Source organism: Balaenoptera borealis (genome assembly GCF_965194805.1).
Source record: "Balaenoptera borealis genome assembly, chromosome: X".
Classification (NCBI taxonomy): domain Eukaryota; kingdom Metazoa; phylum Chordata; class Mammalia; order Artiodactyla; family Balaenopteridae; genus Balaenoptera; species Balaenoptera borealis.
This window is the reverse complement of record NC_138881.1, coordinates 93,827,858-93,851,620: the sequence shown is the minus strand read 5'-3', so window position 1 is coordinate 93,851,620 and position 23,763 is coordinate 93,827,858. Positions and strand designations below refer to the sequence as shown.

General features: G+C 39.8%; 1 protein-coding gene across 5 annotated transcripts in view; it reads left to right on the top strand.

Moving 5' to 3' along the window:
• CHRDL1 (chordin like 1) overlaps nucleotides 1-23,763 on the top strand; it is a 115,790-nt gene that overhangs the window by 68,927 nt on the left and 23,100 nt on the right. For all 5 annotated transcript variants that reach the window (XM_082377262.1, XM_082377260.1, XM_082377264.1 and 2 more), the window contains one exon: nucleotides 21,282-21,349. In XM_082377262.1, the coding sequence (XP_082233388.1) occupies nucleotides 21,282-21,349 (68 nt within the window). The remainder of the gene's footprint in view (nucleotides 1-21,281; nucleotides 21,350-23,763) is intronic.

The window sequence follows — 23,763 nt, the reverse complement described above, 5'->3', positions numbered from 1 at the left end:
TGTGGGAGGTGCATGTAAGCTATATGAAAATACTATGCAACTTTATATAAGAGACTGAACATCCTTAAATTTTGGTATCCATGAAGGTCCTGGAACCAACTCCTTGCAGATACTGAGGGACGACTGTACATTTAGAGCATTGGTTCTCGGCTATGGGTGCATATTGGAATTATTTTGGTAAATTTATGTCCAGACTGGGGATGGGGGTGGTGGTGAGGGAGGTGATTCCAATGTGCAGCCAAGGTTGAGAACCACTGAGTTAGAGGGAAAAGATTATAGGATTTGCTGGTAGCAAATAGGTAATTGACTCCTATACATTGCTGCCAGCTTAATCTTTCAAAGAGATAGCCTTAAGCATGCTACACCCCTACTCAGAAGTCTTATGCTGACACATATTGGGCTTACTCTATGCCAGTCACAATTCTGTGCACTTTACAGATATGAACTCATTTAATCCCATGACAACCCTGTGTGGGGAGTGTGATTCTTATCCACATTTTTTATAGATGATGAAACTGAAGCAGAAAGAGGTTAAGATCCTTGTTCAAGGTCATATAGCCGGTGAGGCAAAGAGCTAAGATTTGAAGCCTGGAAGTCTGGCTCCGGACTCCAGGCTCTTAACCACTCCACTCTGCCACTAAAATGAATGGTTCCCTGTTGCCAGCAGCATACTTGTCAACCCCCCGACTCTGACAGTGAAGGCCTTTCATGCTCTAGCCTCAAGTTACCTTTATAGGCCCACATTCTTCCATTCTTGCACCGCAGGTTCTACCGACATTGCTCTTGTGTTCTCTTACCTTTGTGCCTTTACTCTCTCCTCCGCCCCTCAATATCTCTCAAACTTTAGTGTGCTTCAGAATCACCTGGAGAACTTGTTGAAATTCAGATCCCTGGAGCACAGCTGCAGAGATTCTGTTTTGGTGGCCTTGGGAAGGGGCCCTGGGAGGTGCATTTAAACAGGGCCCATTGTCCATTCTGATGCAGGTGGTCAATAGACTTTCACTTTGAGAAACCATTCCTAAGACCACATAGATGACTGGGAGTGGCCTGAAATGATGGTTTTACATCTGAATTTAGTACACTTAAATTGAGCCTATTAAAAGTCTGAAACCTGAGTAAGCCAATGGAAGAGTAACCAATGTCAATCTCTGATTGGTCAGAGCATCTAAGTCCAACCATATGGCAAGCCAGTTTGGGGTGAATGAAGAGCAGCCATTTCATGATAAGGCTGGGAGGAAAAGGAGACAGAACGGCTTCCTAGGTTATATCTAACATGTACAGTAACCCTGAGAGGAGGGAATGTTGCCTTTCTCCGGAAAATCCTTTTCCTCCATCTCTGCCTGTGGAAATCCTGCCAGTTCTTGAAGACCTAGCTCAAATGCAGCCTCCTCAGATTCTAACACGGGTAGTCCTCAGGTTACATTTGAATAAATACTAGCGGGAAGGCCTTTGTCTCTTCTCTGCCTTCCCACCTTCATTCCAGTTTCTCCACCCCAAAATCCTGCTTCTCCTTCAGAGGCCAGTTCGAATGCCACCTCCTCCAGGAAGCTTTTATTGTTTAAATCCTATCATTTAGGAGTAAACTCCCTTGTCTCTCGGACTCTTCAGGGCCTCACCTGTGCTTCTCCAGTAGAGTTTATCACCCGGGCACATTTTGTCTTTTATTATGTGTGCCCATGTCTTATCATCGCTACTAATGTGTAAGCTCCTTAAGGCAGAAACTATTTGGGGCTCATCTTTTTTCCCCCCACTGCACCGGGCACAGAGTAGGTGTTATTTGAATGAATGCACACTAGCTTGGAAATATTGCCAGAAAGTTAGTCATGGTTTGAATTAGATGCTACTCAAATAGGATATTATTTGTGTTTTTTCTTCCTCTGAATTACTGATTGACTGTGGTAGATGGTACTGGCTATACATTGGTTCATGGTCAGTAGGAAATTACCTATTGTCATTCCCGATCCTCCACATTGTTTTTTCTTCCCTACCTCACTTTAGCACACTCGAATTAATATTTCTTTTACAAAGAAATTACCTTATTCGTAGTACCCGCACATGCATCCTTTTTACTATGCTGCTTGTACCAGCCCTCACAAGTCACTATGGATTTAGTTGCAGCCTAATTTGATTTATGCTTCAATAAGGCCCTGGATCTTTCCATACCTGTTTCTCACAGTGTGTGTACTGTCCCTCAGTACAGCTGTGACATTTCTGCCAGTAAAGCTGGGTATTTTGTTCCTCGCCTCCTTTCTCATCTTTGCCCCAACTTAATTTGAGTCTGCTCCAAAAGGAAGAGAGTCCATTTTTTAAAGTTGAAGTATAGTTGATTTACAATATTGTGTTAGTTTTGGGTGTACAACAAAGTGATTCAGTTATATATTATATATATATATGATTTTCAGATTATTTTCCATTATAGGTTATTATCAAAGATATTGAATATAATTTCCTGTGCTATATAGTAAATCCTTGTTGCTTATCTATTTTATGTTAGTAGTTTGTATCTGTTAATCTCATACTCCTAATTTATTCCTCCCCACCCTCTTTCCCCTCTGGTAACCATAAGTTTGTTTTCTATGCCTGTGAGTCTGTTTCTATTTTGTATATAGATTCATTTGTATTATTTTTTTAGATTCTGCAGGTAAGTGATATCATATAATATTTGTTTTTCTCTGTCTGACTTACTTCACTTAGTTTGATAATCTCTAGGTCCATCCATGTTGCTGCAAATGGCAATATTTCATTCTTTTTTATGGCTGGGTAATATTCTGTTATATATAAGTAATGGAATTGTATATATGTGTGTGTGTATATATATATGCTGCATATTCTTAAACCAATCCTCTGTTGATGGGCACTTGGGTTGTTTTCATGTCTTGGCTATTGGAGTGCATATATCTTTTCGAATTAGAGTTTTTGTCTTTTCCAGATATATACCAAGGAGTGGGATTGCTAAATCATATGGTAGCTCTAATTTTAGATTTGTAAGGAACCTCCATACTGTTCTCCATAGTGGCTGCACCAATTTACATTCCCATCCACAGTACACGAGGGTTCCCTTTTCTCCACACCCAGGAGAGTTCATTCTTAGCAGAGGTGAACACGTGGTTACTAATATAACCAGCTAATTGCTACAATCCATTTATTGGGCTAAGGTGATTTTGTTTGGGGAAAAATAATGTGAAATCTAAACTGAAGAACAATTAATAAAAGAAAGGAAACTGCAAAAAGACATATTATTGCATCCAATCGGCAATATAGTGCAAAGGAGATAGGCTCTGAAGCCAGAAGGACATAGATTTGACCTGGCAGAACTACTGTGCGCTAGTGATGTGACCTTGGGCAAGACACTTAACTATTCAGGACCTCGGTTCTCTCAGGTGTGAAGATGATAATTATAATATCTACAACCTATGGAAAGGTGGTAAAAATTAACTGAGATGACATAGAAGCTAGGAGAAAGTCCAATACAGAGTTATTGCTTAACAAGTGATCATTATTATATTTTATATAATAATGACTCTATTTATTACCCTGGGGTTAAGTAGAATTGTACCTTCTCTATCTCTGATAGTCTTGCCTTTTTATTTACTTAATCTCCATATACAGAACTATATTTCCAGTCCTTCTCATGGCAGCACATCCTGGGACTAACCGTCTTCTCAACGGTTCTCTTGTCACAATTTAAATTTCTTTTCTTTTTGTTATGTCCTCAGAAGCAACAGGTAAAAGCTAGTTATTATTGATCGTGTATTGCCCCTTCACATACTTGACAATTCATTAAGTTCTCTCTTTGCCTTCTCTTCTCCAGCCTAAATAAACCATTCTCTTTCATCTTTCCCTCTAAAGACTAAATCCTACACTTTCATACAATTGATGCTTTTTTCTCTGTCTTTAATTTCTTTGTATGTTTCAGTTGCATATAATGTGATTGAATTTCCTTTGAAGTCCTTATTTCTGAAGCACCTAGTTATTTTTTTTTTCTGTTGAAATGATGTTTTTAACAAAGGTATACCTTGTATAAGCATATTACTCATACAGCAGGCAACCCAGACACACTTCTCCCCTATGCTGGCTGCCCTAATTGCAGGCAAAATACTGCAGAAGAAATAACCTTTTTGAGTGCTGAACTTGCAAACCTTCATATAAAGGGCCCCATTGAAGCAGGCTCTCTGCACTGTCACCAAACACTAATGTGTGCCTTTCTTCCTGGGTCAGGCAGCAATCTTAGCCGTGGATTGAATCTCAACCCTAGCCTCAGTTGTTTAGACGTGTCTTTGAGGCTAGGACAGTCAGGAGAGTGTTGGCAGGATGTGTGTCATTGCTGGCATTTCAGCAAACCTCATCTGGACTGGAGGCATAGTGCAAACAGCCACTGGAACCTTAAGGGAAACTTTATCAGAAGAAGAAAATCTCTTCAGAGACTGTACCACGGCCACATTCTGGGCAGGCAGGCCTCACACCCAAACCCACACCCAGCTTCCCTCCACCGTCGATCATTTCTGCTTCTTGTCTTCTTCCTATCTTGCCAAAGCAAAGGGGAAGGCTGTGTTCTTGGACTCTAGGCAAGGGAGACATATTTCGGGTAAGCTATCGGCTGTATTGAGAGCCAAGCCTGCATTTGGTAAGCAGTGTACATATGTGGCACTTACCCTGTGCCAAGCAGGGGTCTAAGCACTTACGTGTGTAACAGCTCATTTGCTCCTCACAACAAAGTAGGGACTATTATTTTCCTCATTTTACAGGTGAGGAAACTGAGGCAGAGAAGTTAAGTGATTTGCCCAAGGATACGTGGTAATAAGTGGCAGAGCTAGAATTTTAACATTGTTGGCCTGGCTCTGGAGTCCCAGGTTCTTATGCTGTTTGGTGGGAGCCGTCCAGAGGAGTGTGACAAGAGCCCCTCCTCCTGCAGGGGGGTAAAGGGAAAGAGAGGACATGCGTGGCACACTGGTATAGGCAGATAATCCCAAGAGAGTAACCACACTGCCCATCTTTCCCCATCAAGGCCTCAACCTACCCATTCCCAACCACAGGGGAACACTCTGTCGTTCTAGGCTCAGAGAGGCCCGAGTGTAAATGTCTACCTTCTTTCATTCAGCAAACATTTGTCGAGCAACCACTGAGTACCTGGCACTGTGCTGGTACTGGAGACACAGTGGTAAACAAAACAGTCCAGGACTGGAACCGGTCCTTGCGGAGTTTAGTGGGGAAGACAGACATTTATCAAATGTCGAGACAGGTAAATATGAAATCGCAACTGTGCCACATGCTGCAAAGGAAAGGTGTTACCAAAGCCAGTAATGGACAGGGGTCGATCTACTCAGAGAGGTGAAGGAAGACTCTAAAGACCATCTCTCTGGCCTCAACTCACACCATATTCCTCTTTGCCCTCTGCATCGCAGGGTGTGGGAGGATTGACTCAAAAGTTGGGGGGATAACTGGTGGCAGTCCTATCCTCCCAGGATCCTTGACTTCTGGTCCCACCATGAAACCAGCCACCCTATGTTGTAGGGGTATCTATACTGTCCTTCCTGCACTGCACCTGCTGCACATACTCAAGTTCAGACTTCACTTCCTAAGGAACTACTTGATCATGTTGGCCAGTGTCTACCATTTCTTACCATGTTTTATCCAATCTCAGTTCTGCAGCTTGTTTTTAAAGGCCCTCTGTCAAACAATCGGACCCTTCTTTAACCCACTACCCATCCTCATTTCTCTGACACCAACACACACACCTTCTCCACTAGGCTGACACTTCTCTTTTTATAATATGCCATGTTCCTCCCCACCTTCAGCCCTGTTATGTGCCTCTCTTTTTTTTTCACATGCAATATTATATGTTTCAAGTGTACAACATAGCGATTCAACATTTATGTACCTTATGAATTGATCACCACAGTAAGTTTAGTAACCACCTATCACCATACAAAGTTATTACAATATTATTGACTATATTCCCTATGTTGTATATTATATCTACGTGACTTATTTATTTTATAACTGGAAGTTTGTACCCCTTCACCCCTTTCGTCCATTTCACCCATACCCCACCCCCCCTCCACTCTGGTGACCACTGATTTGTTCTCTGTATCTATGGGTCAGCTTCTGTTTTGTTTTGTTTTGTTTTGTTTGTTTGTTTTGTGTTTTAGATTCCACATAGAAGAGATCATACGGCATTTGTCTTTCTCTGTCTGGCTTGTTTCACTTGGCATAATGCCCTCAAGGTCCATCCATGTTGTCACAAATGGCAAGATTTCATTCTTTTTTATGGCTGAATAATATTCCATTGTGTGTGTGTGTATCATGTTTTCATTATCTCTTCACCTGTCGATGGACATTTGAGTTGTTTCCATATCTTGGCTATTGTAAATAATGCTGCAATGAACATAAGGGGGCATATATCTTTTCTAATTAGTGTTTTCGTTTTCTTCTGATAAATACCCACATGTGGAATTGCAGGATTGTATGGTAGTTCTATTTTTAATTTTTGGAGGAACTGCCATATGTTTTCCATAGTGGCTGCACCAATTTACGTTCCCACCAACAGTGCACAAGGGTTTCCTTTTCTCCACATCCTCACCAACACATACTGTTTCTTGTCTTCTTGATAATAGTCATTCTGACAGGTGTCAGGTAATATCTCGTTGTGGTTTGATTTGCATTTCCCTGATGATTAGTGATGTTGAGCATCTTTTCCTGTGTCTGTTGGCCTTCTGTATGTCTTCCTTGGAAAAATGCCTGTTCAGGTCCCTTGCTCATTTCTTAATCAGATTATTTTTTTTGATATTGAGATATGTGAGTTCTTTATATATTTTGGATATTAAACCCATATCAGATATATCATTTGCAAATATCTTCTCCCATTCAGTAGGCTGCCTTTTCTTTTTGTTGATGGTTCCCTTCTCTATGCAAAAGCTTTTTAGTTTGGTGTAGTCCCATTTGTTTATTTTTGCTTTTGTTGCCCTTGCCTGATGAGACTGATCCAAAAAATACTGCTAAGACTGATGTCAAAGAGCATACTGCCTATGTTTTCTTCTAAGAGTTTTATGGTATCAGGTCTTACATTTAAGTCTTTAATATATTTTGAGTTTACTTTTGTATATGGTGTAAGAAAGTGGTCCAGTTTCATTCTCATGCATGTAGCTGTCCAGTTTTCCCAACATCATTTATTGAAGAGACTGTCTTTCCCCACTGTATATTCTTGGCTCCTTTGTCATAAACTAATTGCCCATATAAGTGTGGGTTTATTTCTGCACTCTTTATTTTTTCCATTGATCTATGTGTCTGTTTTTTGTGCCAGTACCATACTATTTTGATTACTTATAGCTTTGTAGTATAGTCTCAAGTCTGGGAGTGTGGTGCCTCCAGCTTTGTTCTTCTTTCTCAAGATTGCTTTGGTTATACTGGGTCTTTTGTGGTTCCATACAAGTTTTAGGATGATTTTTTCTAGTTCTGTGAAAAATGCCATAGTTCTAAGAGTTTCTGGGTGGAGTCTTTAAGGTTTTCTATTTATAGTATCATGTCATCTGGAAATAGTGAGTTTTACTTCTTCCCTTCCAATTTGGATGTTTTTAGTCTCCCTTTCTTGTCTTATTGCTGTGGTTAGGACTTCCATTACTATGTTGAATAAAAGTGGCAAGAGTGGGCATTTTGTATTTTGTTGAGGAGTTTTGTATCTATGCTTTTCAGGGGTATTGACCTGTAATTTTCTTTTTTTGTGGTGTCTTTGTCTGGTTTTGGTGTCTGGTTAATGCTAGCCTCATAGAATGAATTTGGGAGTGTTCCTTCCTCTTCAGTTTTTTGGAATAGTTTGAGGAAGATAGGTATTAAGTCTTCTTTACATGTTTGGTAGAATTCATCTGTGAAACTGTCTGGTCCCGGACTTTTGTTTGTTGGGAGTTTTTTGATTACTGATTCAGTTTCACTGCTAGTGATTGGTCTGTTCAGATTTTCCGTTTCTTCCGGATTCATTCTTGGGAGATTTGTGTCTCTAGGAATTTATCCATTTTTCCTAGGTTGTCCAATTTGTTGGCATATAATTGTTCATAGTAATCTCTTACGATCTTTTGTATTTCTGTGGTGTCAATTGTAACTTCGCCTCTTTCTTTCTTATTTTATTTATTTGGGCCCTCTCTTTTTTTTCCTTGATGAGTCTGGCTGAAGATTTATTAATTTTGTTTATCTTTTCAAGGAACCAGCTCTTAGTTTCATTGATCTTTTCTATTATTTTTTAAGTCTCTATTTCATTTATTTCCACTCTGATCTTTATTCGTTCCTTCTACTAATTTTGGGCTTTGTTCCTCTTTTTCTTGTTCCTTTAGGTGTAAGGTTGGATTGTTTATTTGACATTTTTCTTGTTTCTTGAGGTAGGCCTGTATCACTATAAAGTTCCCTTTAGAACCTCTTTTGAAGTGTCCCATAGATTTTGGAAAGTTGTGTTGTCAATTTCATTTGTCTCAAGGTATTTTTAAATTTCCTCTTTGATTTTCTTTGTTTAGTAGCATGTTGTCTAGCCTCGACATGTTCGTGTTTTTTTCCACTTTTCTTTGTTTAACTGATTTCTAGTTTCATACCGCTTAGTCAGAAAAGATGCTTGGTATGATTTCAGTCTTCTTAAATTTATTGAGACTTGTTTTGTGACCTAGCATGTGGTCACTCTTGGAGAATGTTCCATGTGCATTTGAAAATAATGTGTATTCTGCTGGTGTGGGATAAAATGTTCTGTATATATTTATTAGGTGCATCTGGATTAAAGTGTTATTTAAGACTAGTGTTTCATTATTGATTTTCTGTCTGGATGATCTATCCATTGATGTAAGTTGGGTGTTAAAGTCCTCTACTATTATTGTATTACTGTAAATTTCTCCCTTTTTTGTCTGTTAATATTTGTTTTACATGTTCAGATGTTCCTATGTTGGGAGCATAAATATTGGTGGGTGTTATATCCTCTTGTTGGATTGACCCCTTTATCAATACGTAATGCCTTTTCTGTCTTTTCTTACAGTCTTTGTTTTAAAGGCTGTTTTATCTTATATGAGTATTGCTGCCCCAGCTTTCTTTTTCTTTCCATTTGGATGGAATATCTTTTTTCTATTCTTTCACTTTCAGCCTATGTGTTTTTAGGTTTGAAGTGAGTCTCTTATAGGAAGCATATAGATGAGTTCTATCTTCTCATCCATTCAGCCACCCTATGTATTTTGATTGGAGCATTTAAACCATTTACATTTAAAGGAATTATCGATAGGTACGTACTTAATTGCCATTTTGTTAATTGTTTTTTTGGTTGTTTTTGTAGTTCTCTCTGTTCCTTTCTTCTTTTAATCTCTTCCCTTGTGCTATGATGATTTTCTTTAGTGTGGTGTTTGGGTTCCTTTTTCTTTATTTTTTGTGTATCTATTGTAGGTTTTTGGTTTTTCATTACTATGAGGTTTATATATTGATCTAGATATATAGCAGATTGTTTTAAGCTGATAGTCACTTAAGTTTCAATGCATTCTAAAAGCAATACATTTTTACTGCCCCCCCCCATGTTTTATGTTCTTGATGTCATATTTTACATCTTTTTACTTTGTGTATCCATTAACTACTTATTTTAGTTATAGTTGATTTTATAACTTTTGTCTTTTAACCTTCATACTAGCTTTCTAAGTGGCTGATCCACTGTCTTTACTATATATTTGCTTTTACCAGTGAGATTTTTTTTCTTTTATGTATTTTCTTATTTCTAGTTGTGGCCTTTTCTTTTCCACTTAAAGAAGACTCTTTAACATTTCTTGTAAATCCAGTTTAGTGATGATGAACTCTTAGTTTTTGCTTGTCTGGGAAATGCTTTATCTCTCAATTCTGAATAATAACCTTGCCAGGAAGAGTATTCTTGGTGGTGAAGTTTTTCCTTTCAACACTTTAAATATATCTTGCCACCCACTTCTGGGTTGCAAATTTTGCTAAAACTTCGGCTGATAACTTTCCCTTGTATGTGACTAGTTGTTTTTCTTTTGCTACCTTTAAAATTTTCTCTTTAACTTTTTCCGTTTTAATTATGATATGTCTTGGTGTAGATCTCTTTGGATTCATCTTTTTTGGGATTCTCTGTGATTCCTGGACTGGAATATCTGTTTCCTTCCCCAGGTTAGGGAAGTTTTCAGCCATTATGTCTTCAAATAAGTTTTCTGCCCCTTTCTCACTCTCTTCTCCTTCTGGGACCCCTCTAATGTGAATTTTAGTACACTTAAACCTGTAACAAAGGTCCCTTAAACTATCCTCATTTTTAAAAATTGTTTTTTCTTTTTCTGTTCTGCTAGGTTGATTACACTGCTCTTTCTTCCAGGTCTCTGATCCTTCTGTATCATCTAATTTACCCTTGATTTTCTCTAGTGTATTTTTCATTTCAGTTGTTGTATTTTTGAGCTCTGATTTTTTTTTTATATTTTATAATTCTTTGTTGAAGTTCTCACTGTTTTCTTCCATTCTTTTCCCAAGTTCATCTTTATGATTATTACCTTGAACTCTTTATCAGGTAGATTGTTTATCTCTATTTTATTTAAATCTTTTTCTGAGTTTTTGTCTTGTTCTTTTGTTTGAAACATATTCCTTTGTCTCCTCATTTTGCCTAATTATCTGTGTTTATTTCTATGTATTAGGTAGGGACTTCATGTCTCTTGATCTTGGAGAAATGGCCTTATGTAAAAGATGTCTTATGGGACCTAACAGCATGGTTCTCTCTGGTCACCAGAGCCAGATGATCCAGGGGTGTCCCCTGTATGGGCTACATGCAGTTGTGGCAAGGCTAACTGCTACTGGTGTGCTGGTAGGCATGGTTGGCCCCTGGCCTGGCTGGCTGTGCAATCTGGTGGTGTTTAATGCTGCAGGTACACTGGTGGGTAGGGCAGGCCTCAGGCATGGCTGGTTGTGCAACCTGGCGGCTCACGACTGCTATGGGTGCACTGGTGGGTTGGGTGGTCCCCAGTGCTAAGAGGCTAAAGGGAGGATTCCAAAATGGTATCTGCCAGTGCCAGTATCAGCACAGTAGAATGAGCTTACAGTAAGGGCTGCCACCAGCATCTGTGTCTCCAGGGGAGTCCCAGTTGCCTCCTGCCTCTCTGGGAGGCTCTCCAAGATCAGCAAGTTGGTCTGACCCAGGTGCCTTTCAAATTGCTGCCTCTGTGCTGGTACTTGGAGTGAATGAATTTTTGCACACACCCTTTAAGAGCGGAGTCTGAGTTTCCTTCAGCCCTCCAGCTCTCCTAAATGTAAGCCCCACTGGTTTTCAAAACCAGATGTTTTGAGTGCTTGTCTTCCTGGTGTGGGAACCCTGGGCTGGGGAGTCCAATGTGGAGCCCTCACTCCTTGGGTAGGACATTTGTGTTTATATCCCTCCCACTTATGGGTCACCTTGCCAGGAGCGTGGGTCCCAACTAGACAGCATCTCCACCCCCTTACCTGTCTCGTTGTGGTTCCTTCTTTATATCTTTAGTTGTGGAAAATCTTTTCTACTAGTCTTCAGGTCACTCTCAGAGATGGTTGCTCTGTAAGTAGCTGTAATTTTGGTATGCCCATGGGAGGTGAGTTCAGGATCTTCTTATGCTGCCATCTTGATCCTACCTCCTGTTCTGTGCCTCTCTTGACTCTTACTCCCCACAAGCTTGGAATAGTTTCCCACCTCTCTTTTACCAATTAGGATTCTACCCTTCTTTCGAGACCCCAGCTGACATTGCATCTCTTCTAAATAGCCTTACCTGATCACTCTAGTCCTCACTGGTCTCCTTGTTTGACCACTTTCAGGGCTTGGTCTGATTGTAGAATACAGCATTTAAAAATATTTCTTGTATTGTTCACTGTTTTATGGATCTTGGCTCCTCAACTGGGAAGCTCTATAAGGAAAGGACCATCTTCTTCCTCTGTTTCCCCTAGCATAGTATTAAGTATGTAGCTTGTGATGGATTTGTTAAAAGGAAAGAGAACCACAGTTATGAAAAGCTTTTGACAAGCACTCCAAGTGCAGTCCTGGCTAGGGAGGCAGGAGAAATAACTGACCTCACAATTTACTCATCCCAAGCCCATTTATCCAAAACATCTCCAGTGAGCCCAGCATGAAAATTGAATCTCTTTTTATGAAATTGAGACATTTTTGCTAACTCCTTCAAGGTGACTGAAACTGGAAGCAACTGTTTAAAAGCAATTTGTCAGTGTTCAAGACAACTGCCATTTTACGTAAGACTCTTGATTTCTCTTTCCAAAAAGCAGCAAAATTACCCCTCAGACGCCATCTTGGCTGGAACCCAGAGATCTCGAGGGAAGTGGTATGTGAGATATTTTTTTAACATCACAAAAATCTACCAAATTTTTCAAAGTTTTCAAAATCACAGGAAACTAGAGAAAATAACACTCCAAATATAGATCCTCACATATCAGTCTAGAGCTCTTTTTGGTTTTGCCCACATTTTCTACAGAAACACTACCATCTCCTGGTCATAATGATAGGAAGGAAACATTGCTAATGAGAAACACTACTTTGTATGTGTCACCTAAACTTCAAAATGTATTGAAACACTCCAGTCTTTTCATAGCTATAGAAGAGTCTGACTACCACTAGTAATTCCTCTTCAAAAGTGAATCATTCGTGTTCATCTTAGGGACCATCTTAGGGATTTTCTATCCTTGTCTACCTCTCCTCTTCTTCTAAACCCCAACTGGAAGCTTTCTCCTTCTATGGAAACTTTCAGGTGGTTTTTGTTCTCTTTCCATCCTTTGCACTCAGAATTCACCTCCACATGCTTGCTGACTATCACAGGACTCCCACCCCTCTGAGGTCATCATGTTCCTCCTTGGCATGTCTTTTATGTCTAGAATGTTTCTTCTTGGACAGAAAACCCCTCAGACGGTGGATGGGACAGCATTGACTTTCATACTGAGTTTAACAAATTAAGAGTGATGATTCCTAACTGGCCATCTGGGATATCCTGTCAAGGTCAATAATGCCCCATCCTGTTGCTGGGTTGGAGGGTTTTTCATGTGTATATGAGTCTGGCTCTACAATAAAAATAAGAAATTCCCAGTGAAGCATTTCAGAGCAATTATTTCTTCACGGGTGGTTAAAGCCACTCTTCTTTCAGCCTTGTCCTTCTAACTACTTCAAGGGATACCATGACTGCCCAGAAACACACCGCTGGGTATGCGCATTACTCTTATTAGAATAGTTTTCATGAAATTAGACTTCAACATTTGTGGAAATTAATCTGATTTCTTGACTGACAGTATAAACAGAGGAAAAAGAAACATGAGAAAGAAGAGTGATGTCAGGCAGAGGAATCATATTTGAATATTATCTACATTATAACTGTAAGAACTTACAAAGTCCAGGTCTCCATGGCGCAGGCAAAGTGGAAAATTGATATAACTATCCAGTTGGTTTAAGCAAATTGCTGGAACAGCTACATCCACTTTTCCCTTAGCTTTGGCTATTAAAACCAGACCCACGTCTCCTGCTCCCACCAAGTAGTCCAGTCCTCTTTGGATGGGGCCAGGAAGCCAAAGTGGAAAGAAGAAGGACCCTAAACTGACTGCTTTTCATTTCCAGGTTGACAAGACAGTAAACACTGGTGGATCACTGAGTTTCCCTTTTCCATCCTGCTTGCTATTTTCCATTTATGAATGTGGTAGCACAGGACTGTATTTTATTTGGGTACTTGGATTTTTACCACTCCACTTTATGAGTATGTAAATTGCACTGCCTCCCAAAGAAGCAGATATCTGTCCTCTCAAGCATTACTTTAAGCCAAGAGAGGAAAAGAGGTTTAATTAAAACGCAAACTCCTTTTCTAAATAAAGATGAAAAGGAGGAGAGGACTAGCATAATGATGAGAAATCTAATCATTAGTTTAGAAGGAATGAGCTGAAGGAATCTCTGTAGCCATTTTAATTTTTTTGCTATCTCCAGGACCCTGACTTTAGAAATGATATTGTTCCTTTTCTAGGTGTGGGCATAAATTTTCTCTTTCTGCTAGGCTTCACTTGTTTGTTTAACACAGACGCTTTCTTTGGTTAAATGCATAGTACCCTTGTGAGGGTCCCTTAAGTTGGGTTTTCCCCTATGTAAGCTACTCTTGAGAAGAAGGAAGAAGTGGGGGGAAAGGATGGGAAGAAGAGGGAGGGGGAATAATAGCTAACACTGACATAACGGTGTACCAGGCGCTGTTCTAAGCTCTTTGCATATACTAATTCATTTTATCTTCACAACCCTATGGGATAGGTATTACTGTCTCCATTTTATCAACTGAGGCACAGAGAGGTTCATTCACTTGCCCAAAGTCACACAGGTGAGAAGGGGCAGAGCCAGGATTTGGACCCACGCAGTCTGGCTCCAGGCTGTTTTCTTCGCCGTTATTACTATGATGCGTCTCGGCTTGGGGATGTGAAGCAACCTCCGCCACTCTTAACTCTGAGGCTACTGGGAGGAGCAGACTTTGTGATGACTGTGCTCTCAGGGGCCAGACATGCTAACACTTCCAGCAGATTCATTGGGACCACTCCGGGACGCAAAGAGCCCATTTCTAACCATGAACTTGGATCTGTTTAACCACATCTCCACTGAAAGAGCAGAATGTGGGTCGTGGGCACTGTCTAAGTTTCTTTATTCCCTCTCCCATGATGCCTTCCCGCAAACATATGCACTCTCACAATGCACTTTTAAAAAAACACACATTTCTGATTCTTCTAGATACTTTAGTACTCTTCTTTGGATTTGGCTTGCCACTGTGGCCAGGAGTCCCCCCACCTCCCTTGTCTGTGTCTTAGTATTTCTCAAGCAGATATTTTGTTTAAAATGCTAAGAGCTTGTATTGACAGCCCAGGCAATAAAGTGCTTTATTCGACAACGAGGTATTTTCTAAAGAAAATGACTGTCCACTTTGTGAGACACTGGAGGGCTTCTTCAATACTATATATCATTATTGGGAGCTCACATGTCTACCAATGGCGAATCCTTATACCAGTGGTCTTTAAAGCTTCCCTCAAATTTCAGCATGCTTGCTCCCTCTCCACAGAATTTGTAGAAGTAGATATTTGATGGAAGCCTCCCCAGAGTCATCTGCTTCCATTCCCTCTTTCATCTCCAGCTTGGGTATTGAGTACTGGCTGTAAAGTGGCCCACCAGGGAACCTGGCACGTAGTAGGTGGAGATTTCACTATCAGTTTCTTCCTCTCTGCCCTCTCCCACTTTTCCTCAAAAACCCTTAACCATTTGCCTTGATTCTGCTGATTTCAACTTGTTCCTCTGAAAATACAGAGATCAGTTTCCCTTGTCATGGAGATCACTTCCCCCTGTCTCGGGGATTCATTTAAAATTTCTCTCTGCCTTATGATTAGAGTAACCATATAATTTATCCTCCAAACCGAGACACTTTTGAAAGTGAGAGAGGCAATCTTAATAATTATGCCTGCCAGAGAAACAGGCATAAAACTGGGCTGTCCCAGATAAATCGGGACCTATGGGCACCCTATTTATGATGTTGTCTGTGGTTCAGAAGTGGCCACATGCTGGCGTAGTTTTGCTGTCTGAGGTTTATCTTCATGGTATCTCATAATCTCATTGTACACTTAGTCCTTTTGAGAGAACAGGGTTTACTTCTGTGACCTGCTCCGGCCAACCAGAGATTAATGGGAGCAATGGGAGTTATAAACAGTCTGAATTTTAGCCGAGCTCTTGACCATTTTTCAAATACTTGTTCTCCATTTCTCCCATTACCAGAAAGCCAAGCCATTCCATCTCCATAGGGTACCACTCAGAGTATAATTGAGGTTTGAATAAACAACACATGTGGCTTTTAAGGTTAAATGAATATTGTTTGACATACAGTACACTAGAGTTGTTTTTCATTTTGGTTTTAAAAATTGGTTAAAATTACATCTTGTTGCTTCTCGGAATTAACTAGAATCCATCTGTCTCCATTAGAATCATTGTTTTTCTTTTTTTTTTTTTTTAATGACTTGGCTGAAAAAAGAGGCTTCCTCTCACTCAAGATAATTTGTCCAGTGAATCGGGAAAAAAAAGCACAGAAACAGGTTTTTTTTTCGGGCTTTGGTGCCTACTTTTTTCTTTTATGTATTTTATGTATGTATATCTAAGTTATAATATCTAAGGTATAAGGTATAAGATTGTAAATGGACAGACCTATTTTCAGCTCTCCAGATAGACCCTGCCCCAGTCTAAAGAACCACTAATGTGAACATCTAAGAAGATAATTCAAGTTTAACTATGGTTCATGTATAAAATAACTAAAATGTTGAAACCTTTAGCAGCTACTTATAGAATGTGCAAGCTTAGAGAATGCCATTTTGAAGACTTTGAAAGCTCAAAGGCAATGAAAATACTAGTAGTTCCTACTTGAGAATACACACACACACACACACACACACACACACACACACACACACGAAGTAATGGCTCCAGTAGTTTTTGATGAAGTGAAATAGTTCAAATTTAGGTACACATAACTGTCTGCAAATGCTTAGGTGGTTATGACACATTCATCTGAACTTGTATTACAGGGTATTTAATAGTCTGTGTGGTAACTGACTTGCCTCGTTGCTTTGCTATCTTGCCTCTCTGCTTATTTAACAGGGACTGTATGCTTCTATATTGCTTTAAGATTCTGTCTGGACTATTAAGTATTTAAAGATACTCTTTAAAAGCCCTTTTAAGACTCTAGGGTCTAAATGCAATAAATTGAACTTCTTAGAAGGTCATGCTGAATAAACATTTCATGTCAATACCAATCATTAAATCTACATTTAAAAAGGGCATTTGATGAGGAGAGCTATTCTCTCATTTTTCTTTTGTTATTTGTTCTCTTTCGGCTACTTCGATTAGGCTTGAAATCACACACTATAGCATTTACATTTTGTTTTGCCATTTTGCTGGCAAATCTTTTCTGGTTTCAAATCTTCTCTCTGGTCCCATATTTTCATTTGGCTCAGGACATAGCTTAGACCCACCACTGCCAGCTAAAACGGCACAAGTAAATCCAAGTCCATACCCACTCAATCACTGTCGAGGGCAGTGCCATTCCCCAGCTCTCCAGATTGCAACCCTAGAGTCATTTTATACTTTCTCCTTTGCCTTCCTCCTCCTTTACCAAATCTTCCATCAGGGTCTTATCATTTTCTTGTTATCTGCAGTAGTGTGATTCACCCCTTCTTCTCCATCTAGATCCTCATGGCCCGTCACATGTTACTATAATAGCTTCCTGGTTGGCCTCCCAGATTCCAATTGCTCCCCAACCAGTCAGCACTCCCTTGCCTGGATAAGCTTCCACAAATATCATTTATACCATAGGCACCTCTACCTAAAAATTGGTAACGGGATCAAATATGAAGTCTTCAGCCTCTTTTCGAAGTCCATACAGGAATTATTTACCACCCTGTTATCTCAACAACCCATCCCCCTCCCTTGCTCCCTCCCACCCTCCTTCCTTTCCTTTCTATCTCTCCACCAGCCCCCTTTCTCTTGTTTCACTTCTGAAGTTTCCACTCAAGCCACACCTTGCTTGCTGCGACCACTATGTGACTTGCTATTTCCAAAGCTCTGGTCCTTTGCAAATGCCGTTCCCTCCAGTTGGCGATAACTTCTGCCCATATGACTGTTTATACCCTGCAGTATCTACTTCTAAAAACATGACTTAACAATTCTTTGGGGATGCTTTCCACGATTACGTCTGACTGCTCACTCCACACATTCAATATCTCCTAAGCACGTATATTCCATTTGTGTTTCCAGTTGCTACTCTGTGTGTGTGTTTTTTAGGCTCTTTTCTATATTGATTTCCTGTCACCCCCAAACAAGTTGTAAATGTCTTGAGGGCAAGGGTCCAGCCGTGATTTCTCTTCTCCTTCTGCCTTAGTATCAGGTTTTCCACCCAAGAAGTGTTCAATGTATGTTAACTGACTTTTGGGCATTATTATTTTCTTTTAAAAAAATTTTATTGAACTATAGTTGATTTACAATGTTGTGTTAATTTCTGCTGTGCAGCAAAGCAATTCAGTTATAGATATATATATTATTTTTCATACTCCTTTCCATTATGGTTTATCACAGGATATTGAATATGGTTCCCTGTGCTATACAGTAGGACCTTGTTGTTTATCCATCCTGTGTATACTGTTTTGCATCTGCTAATCCCAAACTCCCAATCTTTCCCTCCCCCACCTCATCTCCCTCTTGGCAACCACAAGTCTGTCCTCTACGTCTGTGAGTCTGTTTCTGTTTCGTGTTGTATTTTAGGTTCCACATATAAGTGATATCATATGGTATTTGTCTAGACTTCTCTTTCTGACTTACTTCACTTAGTATGATAATCTCTAGGTCCATCCATGTTGCTGCAAATTTCCTTCTTTTTTATGGCTGAGTAATATTCCATTGTATATATGTACCATATCTTCTTTATCCATTCGTCTGTTGATGGACATTTAGGCTGTTTCCATGTCTTGGCTATTGTAAATAGTCCTGCTGTGAACATTGGGGTGCATGTGTCTTTTCGAATTATAGTTTTGTCTGGGTATATGCTCAGGAGTAGGATTACTGAGCCGTACGGTAATTCTATTTTTAGTTTCTTAAGGAACCTCCATACTGTTCTCTATAGTGGCTACACCAATTTACATTCCCCATCAACAGTGTAAGAGGGTTCCCTTTTCTCCACACCCTCTCCAACATTTAGTATTTGTGGACTTTTTAATGATGGCCATTATGACTTGGGCATTATTTTTTGACATAAACAAAGGTGAAAGCATCTTCACTCTTACAAAGTTAGTCAGGGTTTCCAGATAGTCTGAGTGTAATCTTTGTCTACCATCTTTACTCAGACATGGAATAACCAGGAAGAGGCAAATATGCTACTGGCTAAGTACTTAATTCTGTATTTTTTACTGAAGTTCACCTCAGTACATATACTGAGCACCTGATGTGTACCCAGATCACTGACCCCCCACCCCAGAGTTTCTGACTTACTAGGTATGGGGTGGGGTCCAGAATTTTGCATTTCTAACAAGTTCCCAATTAATGCTGATGTTGCTGGTCCGGAGACCACACTTTGAGAACCAGTGATGTAGGTGACACAGAGGGAGGTCTAAGACATGGTTTCTGGTTTCAAGGGATTTACAGTCTCTTTAGGGAGACAAGGCAGGCTCAAGAAACATTTAACAGAAGAAAATATTGTAAACTGGTTTAGTATTCATTCATTCAAGAAGTTTTGAATAAGTACTAACTATGCGCCCAGCACTGTTCTAGGTGCTGCAGGTTACATCAGTGAACATGATATAGACAAAAATCCTCGTTCTCATAGGAGAATTCTAGTGGGAGAAAGCAGACAACAAATAAAATATATAAACTGTAAGATACTGTTGAGTCCTAAGATCAAAAAGCAAAGAGGGGGGATAAGAAGTATCAGAGGGGATTTGAAATTTTAGATAGGTGATAAGAGAAGGCCTCCCAATTCTATCATTTGATGAGTATTTATTGAGTGACTATTATGTGTCAGGCACCGTTATAGATCATGATGATACAGCAGTTAATAACACAAATAATAAACCCTGCTCTTATAGAATAGACATACTTATTTGGGAGCCAGGAAATCTGAGATTTGGGTTGTAAGCTCTCATCAACTCGCTATGTGAGTAAATGGCTCCTTGCTCTCTCTGAGCCTTGGTTTCTCCACCTGTTACATGGAACAGTTGGACAAAATTATGCCTGGAGTCCTGTACATCTCTAAGGTTACAGAATGCTAAGTCCTTTAGGCAATCAGAAGTATGTGAGAGAACTTGAGGAAGACTTTGTAGAGGAGGAAAACCTTCATGGTTTTTATAGTCATACAGGAGCTACGGAGTGTGGGAGCTGGGAAAGTAATTTCAGAAGAAAAATAACATGAGCAAAAACATGGAAGCAAGAATGGGGGCCACAGTTTCAATGAAGGGTAAAGAGGTCAAAGGGTTCCCATTGTAGAGTAGCTAAGATAGTTGGGTCGGAGGTAGGTGCTCAGTAAAGATGAGGTGGGAGCTGATAATAGAGAGTCTTAGATGGGGACCCACTGAGGGTTTTTTTGATCAGGAAATGATACGATTATATAATCAAAGTGGTGTTTTAGGAAGATGAATGTAGCAATCATAGTTAAATCTTCAAAATTCATAATTTTTTCCATAAGATGATCTTTGAATCATGGAGGTTAAAGCCATGCTATGTTTTATGTCGCTACCCGATGATAATATTGGTATCAAATTAATCTTGAGGTCTTTTTCCAGCCCTAAACCAGTAAGTACTTGAACCAGTAACGCGTTACTAGTTAGAGTTAGGTTTTGAAAGCTTGGGAGATGAATTAGAATAGAAAATTCTTAATGTTTATACATTTTTGTATTCCGTGTTATTCCATGAAATATATGGTTGAATAGATATTGGGTTATCCTCAACCAGGTACACACACACACACACACACACACACACACACATAAATAGTACTCATTTAGAGTGGTGCAAATATCTCTAAGACCGAGCTCTTCCCATCTGCTTGTTTGGTCATAGATAATACAAGGCAGTATTTTTGGAGATTATCCTCTTATTTTTTATCTTTAATCAGCTGAGGAATAGCCATATCTGTTGTGATTTTGCTTTTCTCAAGGCTGAAAGTAAAATCTTCCCCCTAAAAGCAGTTAGTCTGGAAGACAGCAATGATTGGGATTCACTGTTCAAAAAGTGGGTTGTGGAGACCCAGAGAAAGGTGTCTCAGGCAAAAATAGAAGATGTGGGTTACGTAAACACTCTAACCACAGCAAGTTTTACCTTAACTTTCAGATCAAGTCATAACTTCTCAGAGGCATAATGGTGAATTTAACAAACCATGACAGACCAAATCCTCAAAACTCTCACTTTTGAAGGGTAGTTTAAACACAAGTTGAATATGACCTGTAAAAGACTTAACTATCTTCAGAATAAAATAAGCAAATGTGACAATGATGGCTATATTACAGTGGAAAGTGATTATTTTCCCTTTTATTTTCCAAATTCTGTGTAATATTGCTGGATGGTCTGTTTTAGAAAGTGGCAACTTTTTTCAGAGTTGTCTTGAAAAATGAGGCACACCCAGGGAGAAATCTTTCAACATTGCTGTTTGAAGGACAGCCAGAACAGCTAAAATGTGTAAAGAAACTTGGGATCATAGAACCCAAAATGTTACTGGGTCACAGGTTGATATTTTCCCCTTCTATGTATGTATAATTCTTTATTTCTTTTTAATAAACAGGGGATGGAGAATTGTCGTGGGAACATTCTGATGGTGATATCTTCAGGCAACCTGCCAACAGAGAAGCAGTAAGTGTGAATAGCTCAAATAATTCAATCTTTCACAGCATCAGGCCAGACTTCCCTCCCTCCATGGGTACTGTCCCAGCAACGCCATAAAAGGGCCCATCTCTAACACCATTTTTCTTCCCTTTCCTCAGAAGTGTGAATGCCATCATCACCAACCTGGAACCATTTAAGTGCATTGTATAATTGGTAACTGGGGCCAGGACATGAACATGAAGAAATCATAGCCTAGCCCTTAGGCACCCTTCATCTAGATTAGAAGTTGGTACCCTTTCGGGATGACTTGCCAAATCTTTGTCTTCTGTAAGGAAGGCAAGTCACCACCCCCAGCCTCAACAGTGAGGACCTTCTGTGGGATCGTTAGGTAGGTCAGCCCATCCTTTGGGCACAGGTACCTTGGACATGTCCATAGACACCTCCCCTAAGCCTTAGGCTCTCAGTCATACAGCTGGAAGAAAGGAGAGGTAGCAGCCAGATTCCCTTTCTCAACCTGCAACATCTTCTCATTTCTATTCTTGGTGCTAATCTCAGAATAAGCCTTACGAGTGGGCATCTCTCTATGTATAGTAGTAGCGTCTCTTATTCCTTTTTATTTTGAAGTAATTAACAAAAGAGAATCCCTCCAAGAAATATATGTCTAAGTAGAGCAACACTTCAAGCCTCTAAAAATCAGAAAAGAAGATGTTCCGGTTCAAAGGATCTATCATATTAAAGGACTTTATATGAGTCCATATGGGATTATATGAAATCATGAGTGTGAAACTTTTGAAAAAGGTAAAACACTATAGAATTTAAAGAATCTTTCATCCAATAAAAAAAGTGTACAAAAAGTACAAAATATACCAAGGCATTCGTTGCAAATAAATGGGTATTCATCATACCCTCATACAAAAGAAGTATACAGAGCATTCAACGTAGAATTATTTTCATAAAAGCAAGACAAATGGAGACAACCTAAATGCAATCTATAGGGGTTTGGTTAAACACACCCAATCTATAGGACACCATACATTTGTTAAAAAGAATGTGGGGGCTTCCCTGGTGGCGCAGTGGTTGAGAATCTGCCTGCCAATGCAGGGGACACGGGTTCGAGCCCTGGTCTGGGAAGATCCCACATGCCACGGAGCAACTGGGCCCGTGAGCCACGATTACTGAGCCTGCGCGTCTGGAGCCTGTGCTCCGCAACAAGAGAGGCCGCGATGGTGAGAGGCCCGCGCACCGCGATGAAGAGTGGTCCCCACTTGCCGCAACTAGAGAAAGCCCTCGCACAGAAATGAAGACTCAACACAGTCATAAATAAATAAATAAATAAATAAAAGAACGTGAATTTCTTTAAAAAAAAAAGAATGTGGTACGTCAAAATGTAGTAAAGTGGAGGGATCGCCAAGATATAGTATGTAAACAAAACAAGGTGCAGGATACAATTTATACTATCATTTCCTTATGTAAAAATTGTGTGTGCATGTGAGTAAATGCATATGAAAAGATCTAGAAGGTCACATACCAATATATTAATTGTGATACTCTCAGAGGGGTGCAAGTGGGCAGGAGGAAAGGTAGCGTTTGATTTTTTATTTTGTATTTTCTGTATTATTTGATATTTTTCAATGAGCATGAATTAGTTTTGTAATAAATCAAATTTAGATGATTTTTAAAACCTCGGAAATTAGTTCTCAGCAAACATTGGATATTAGGGCAAGAGTCTATGGAATTATAGGTCAGGCCCAAGAATCATGAGGGTATGGAAGAAGGCGTTGATCCAGGACCTAATAAAATGATCAGTACCAACATCACAGTGTGGCTAAGGCCATCACATGTGCCACTTCTGACCTGCATGCCCCCAGCTTGCCAACACCCTCAGCAAGGAGATGGAAGGATTTGTATTTGTTTTATTGTCTAGTCATATTCTTTTCTAGACATTCTTGTTTCCAAATGAATGGAGAAGGATTTGTGAATGGAGTGGAGAATAATACTCTGGATATCTCAAAAAAGCAGCACTCCTGCAAGAGAGCGTGGGCTTCCCAGTTTGTGGGTTAACATAGACCCCGAGGAAAGACTTTCTCCATCCAGCAGTGTATCTGCTTTATACTAAGTGAGATTCCTTCCAGATCCTGACGGGAGATGATGTCAGTCTCCCTGTTCTGTGTTGTGAATTTCCTCTTTTCCTCAGCCCCAATTTTTTGTTTTTAATCATGGTAGGAAGTCGAGAGTGGCTAAATTAGTAGCTGTCAACCAGATGCCATTCTAAGCCAAAGTTAGGTCTCAGTCACCTTAAGCTGGGTGCCTTAGCCCCCAACACTAAGCACTATGGCCCCCTCAGTGGTCTTGCTGGTAATGCCATTAATTAGTCTTTCTTCTTGACTTTGTCTCATGCTGCCCCCACCTCCATCATTGTCTTTCAGCCTCATTATTCTTCC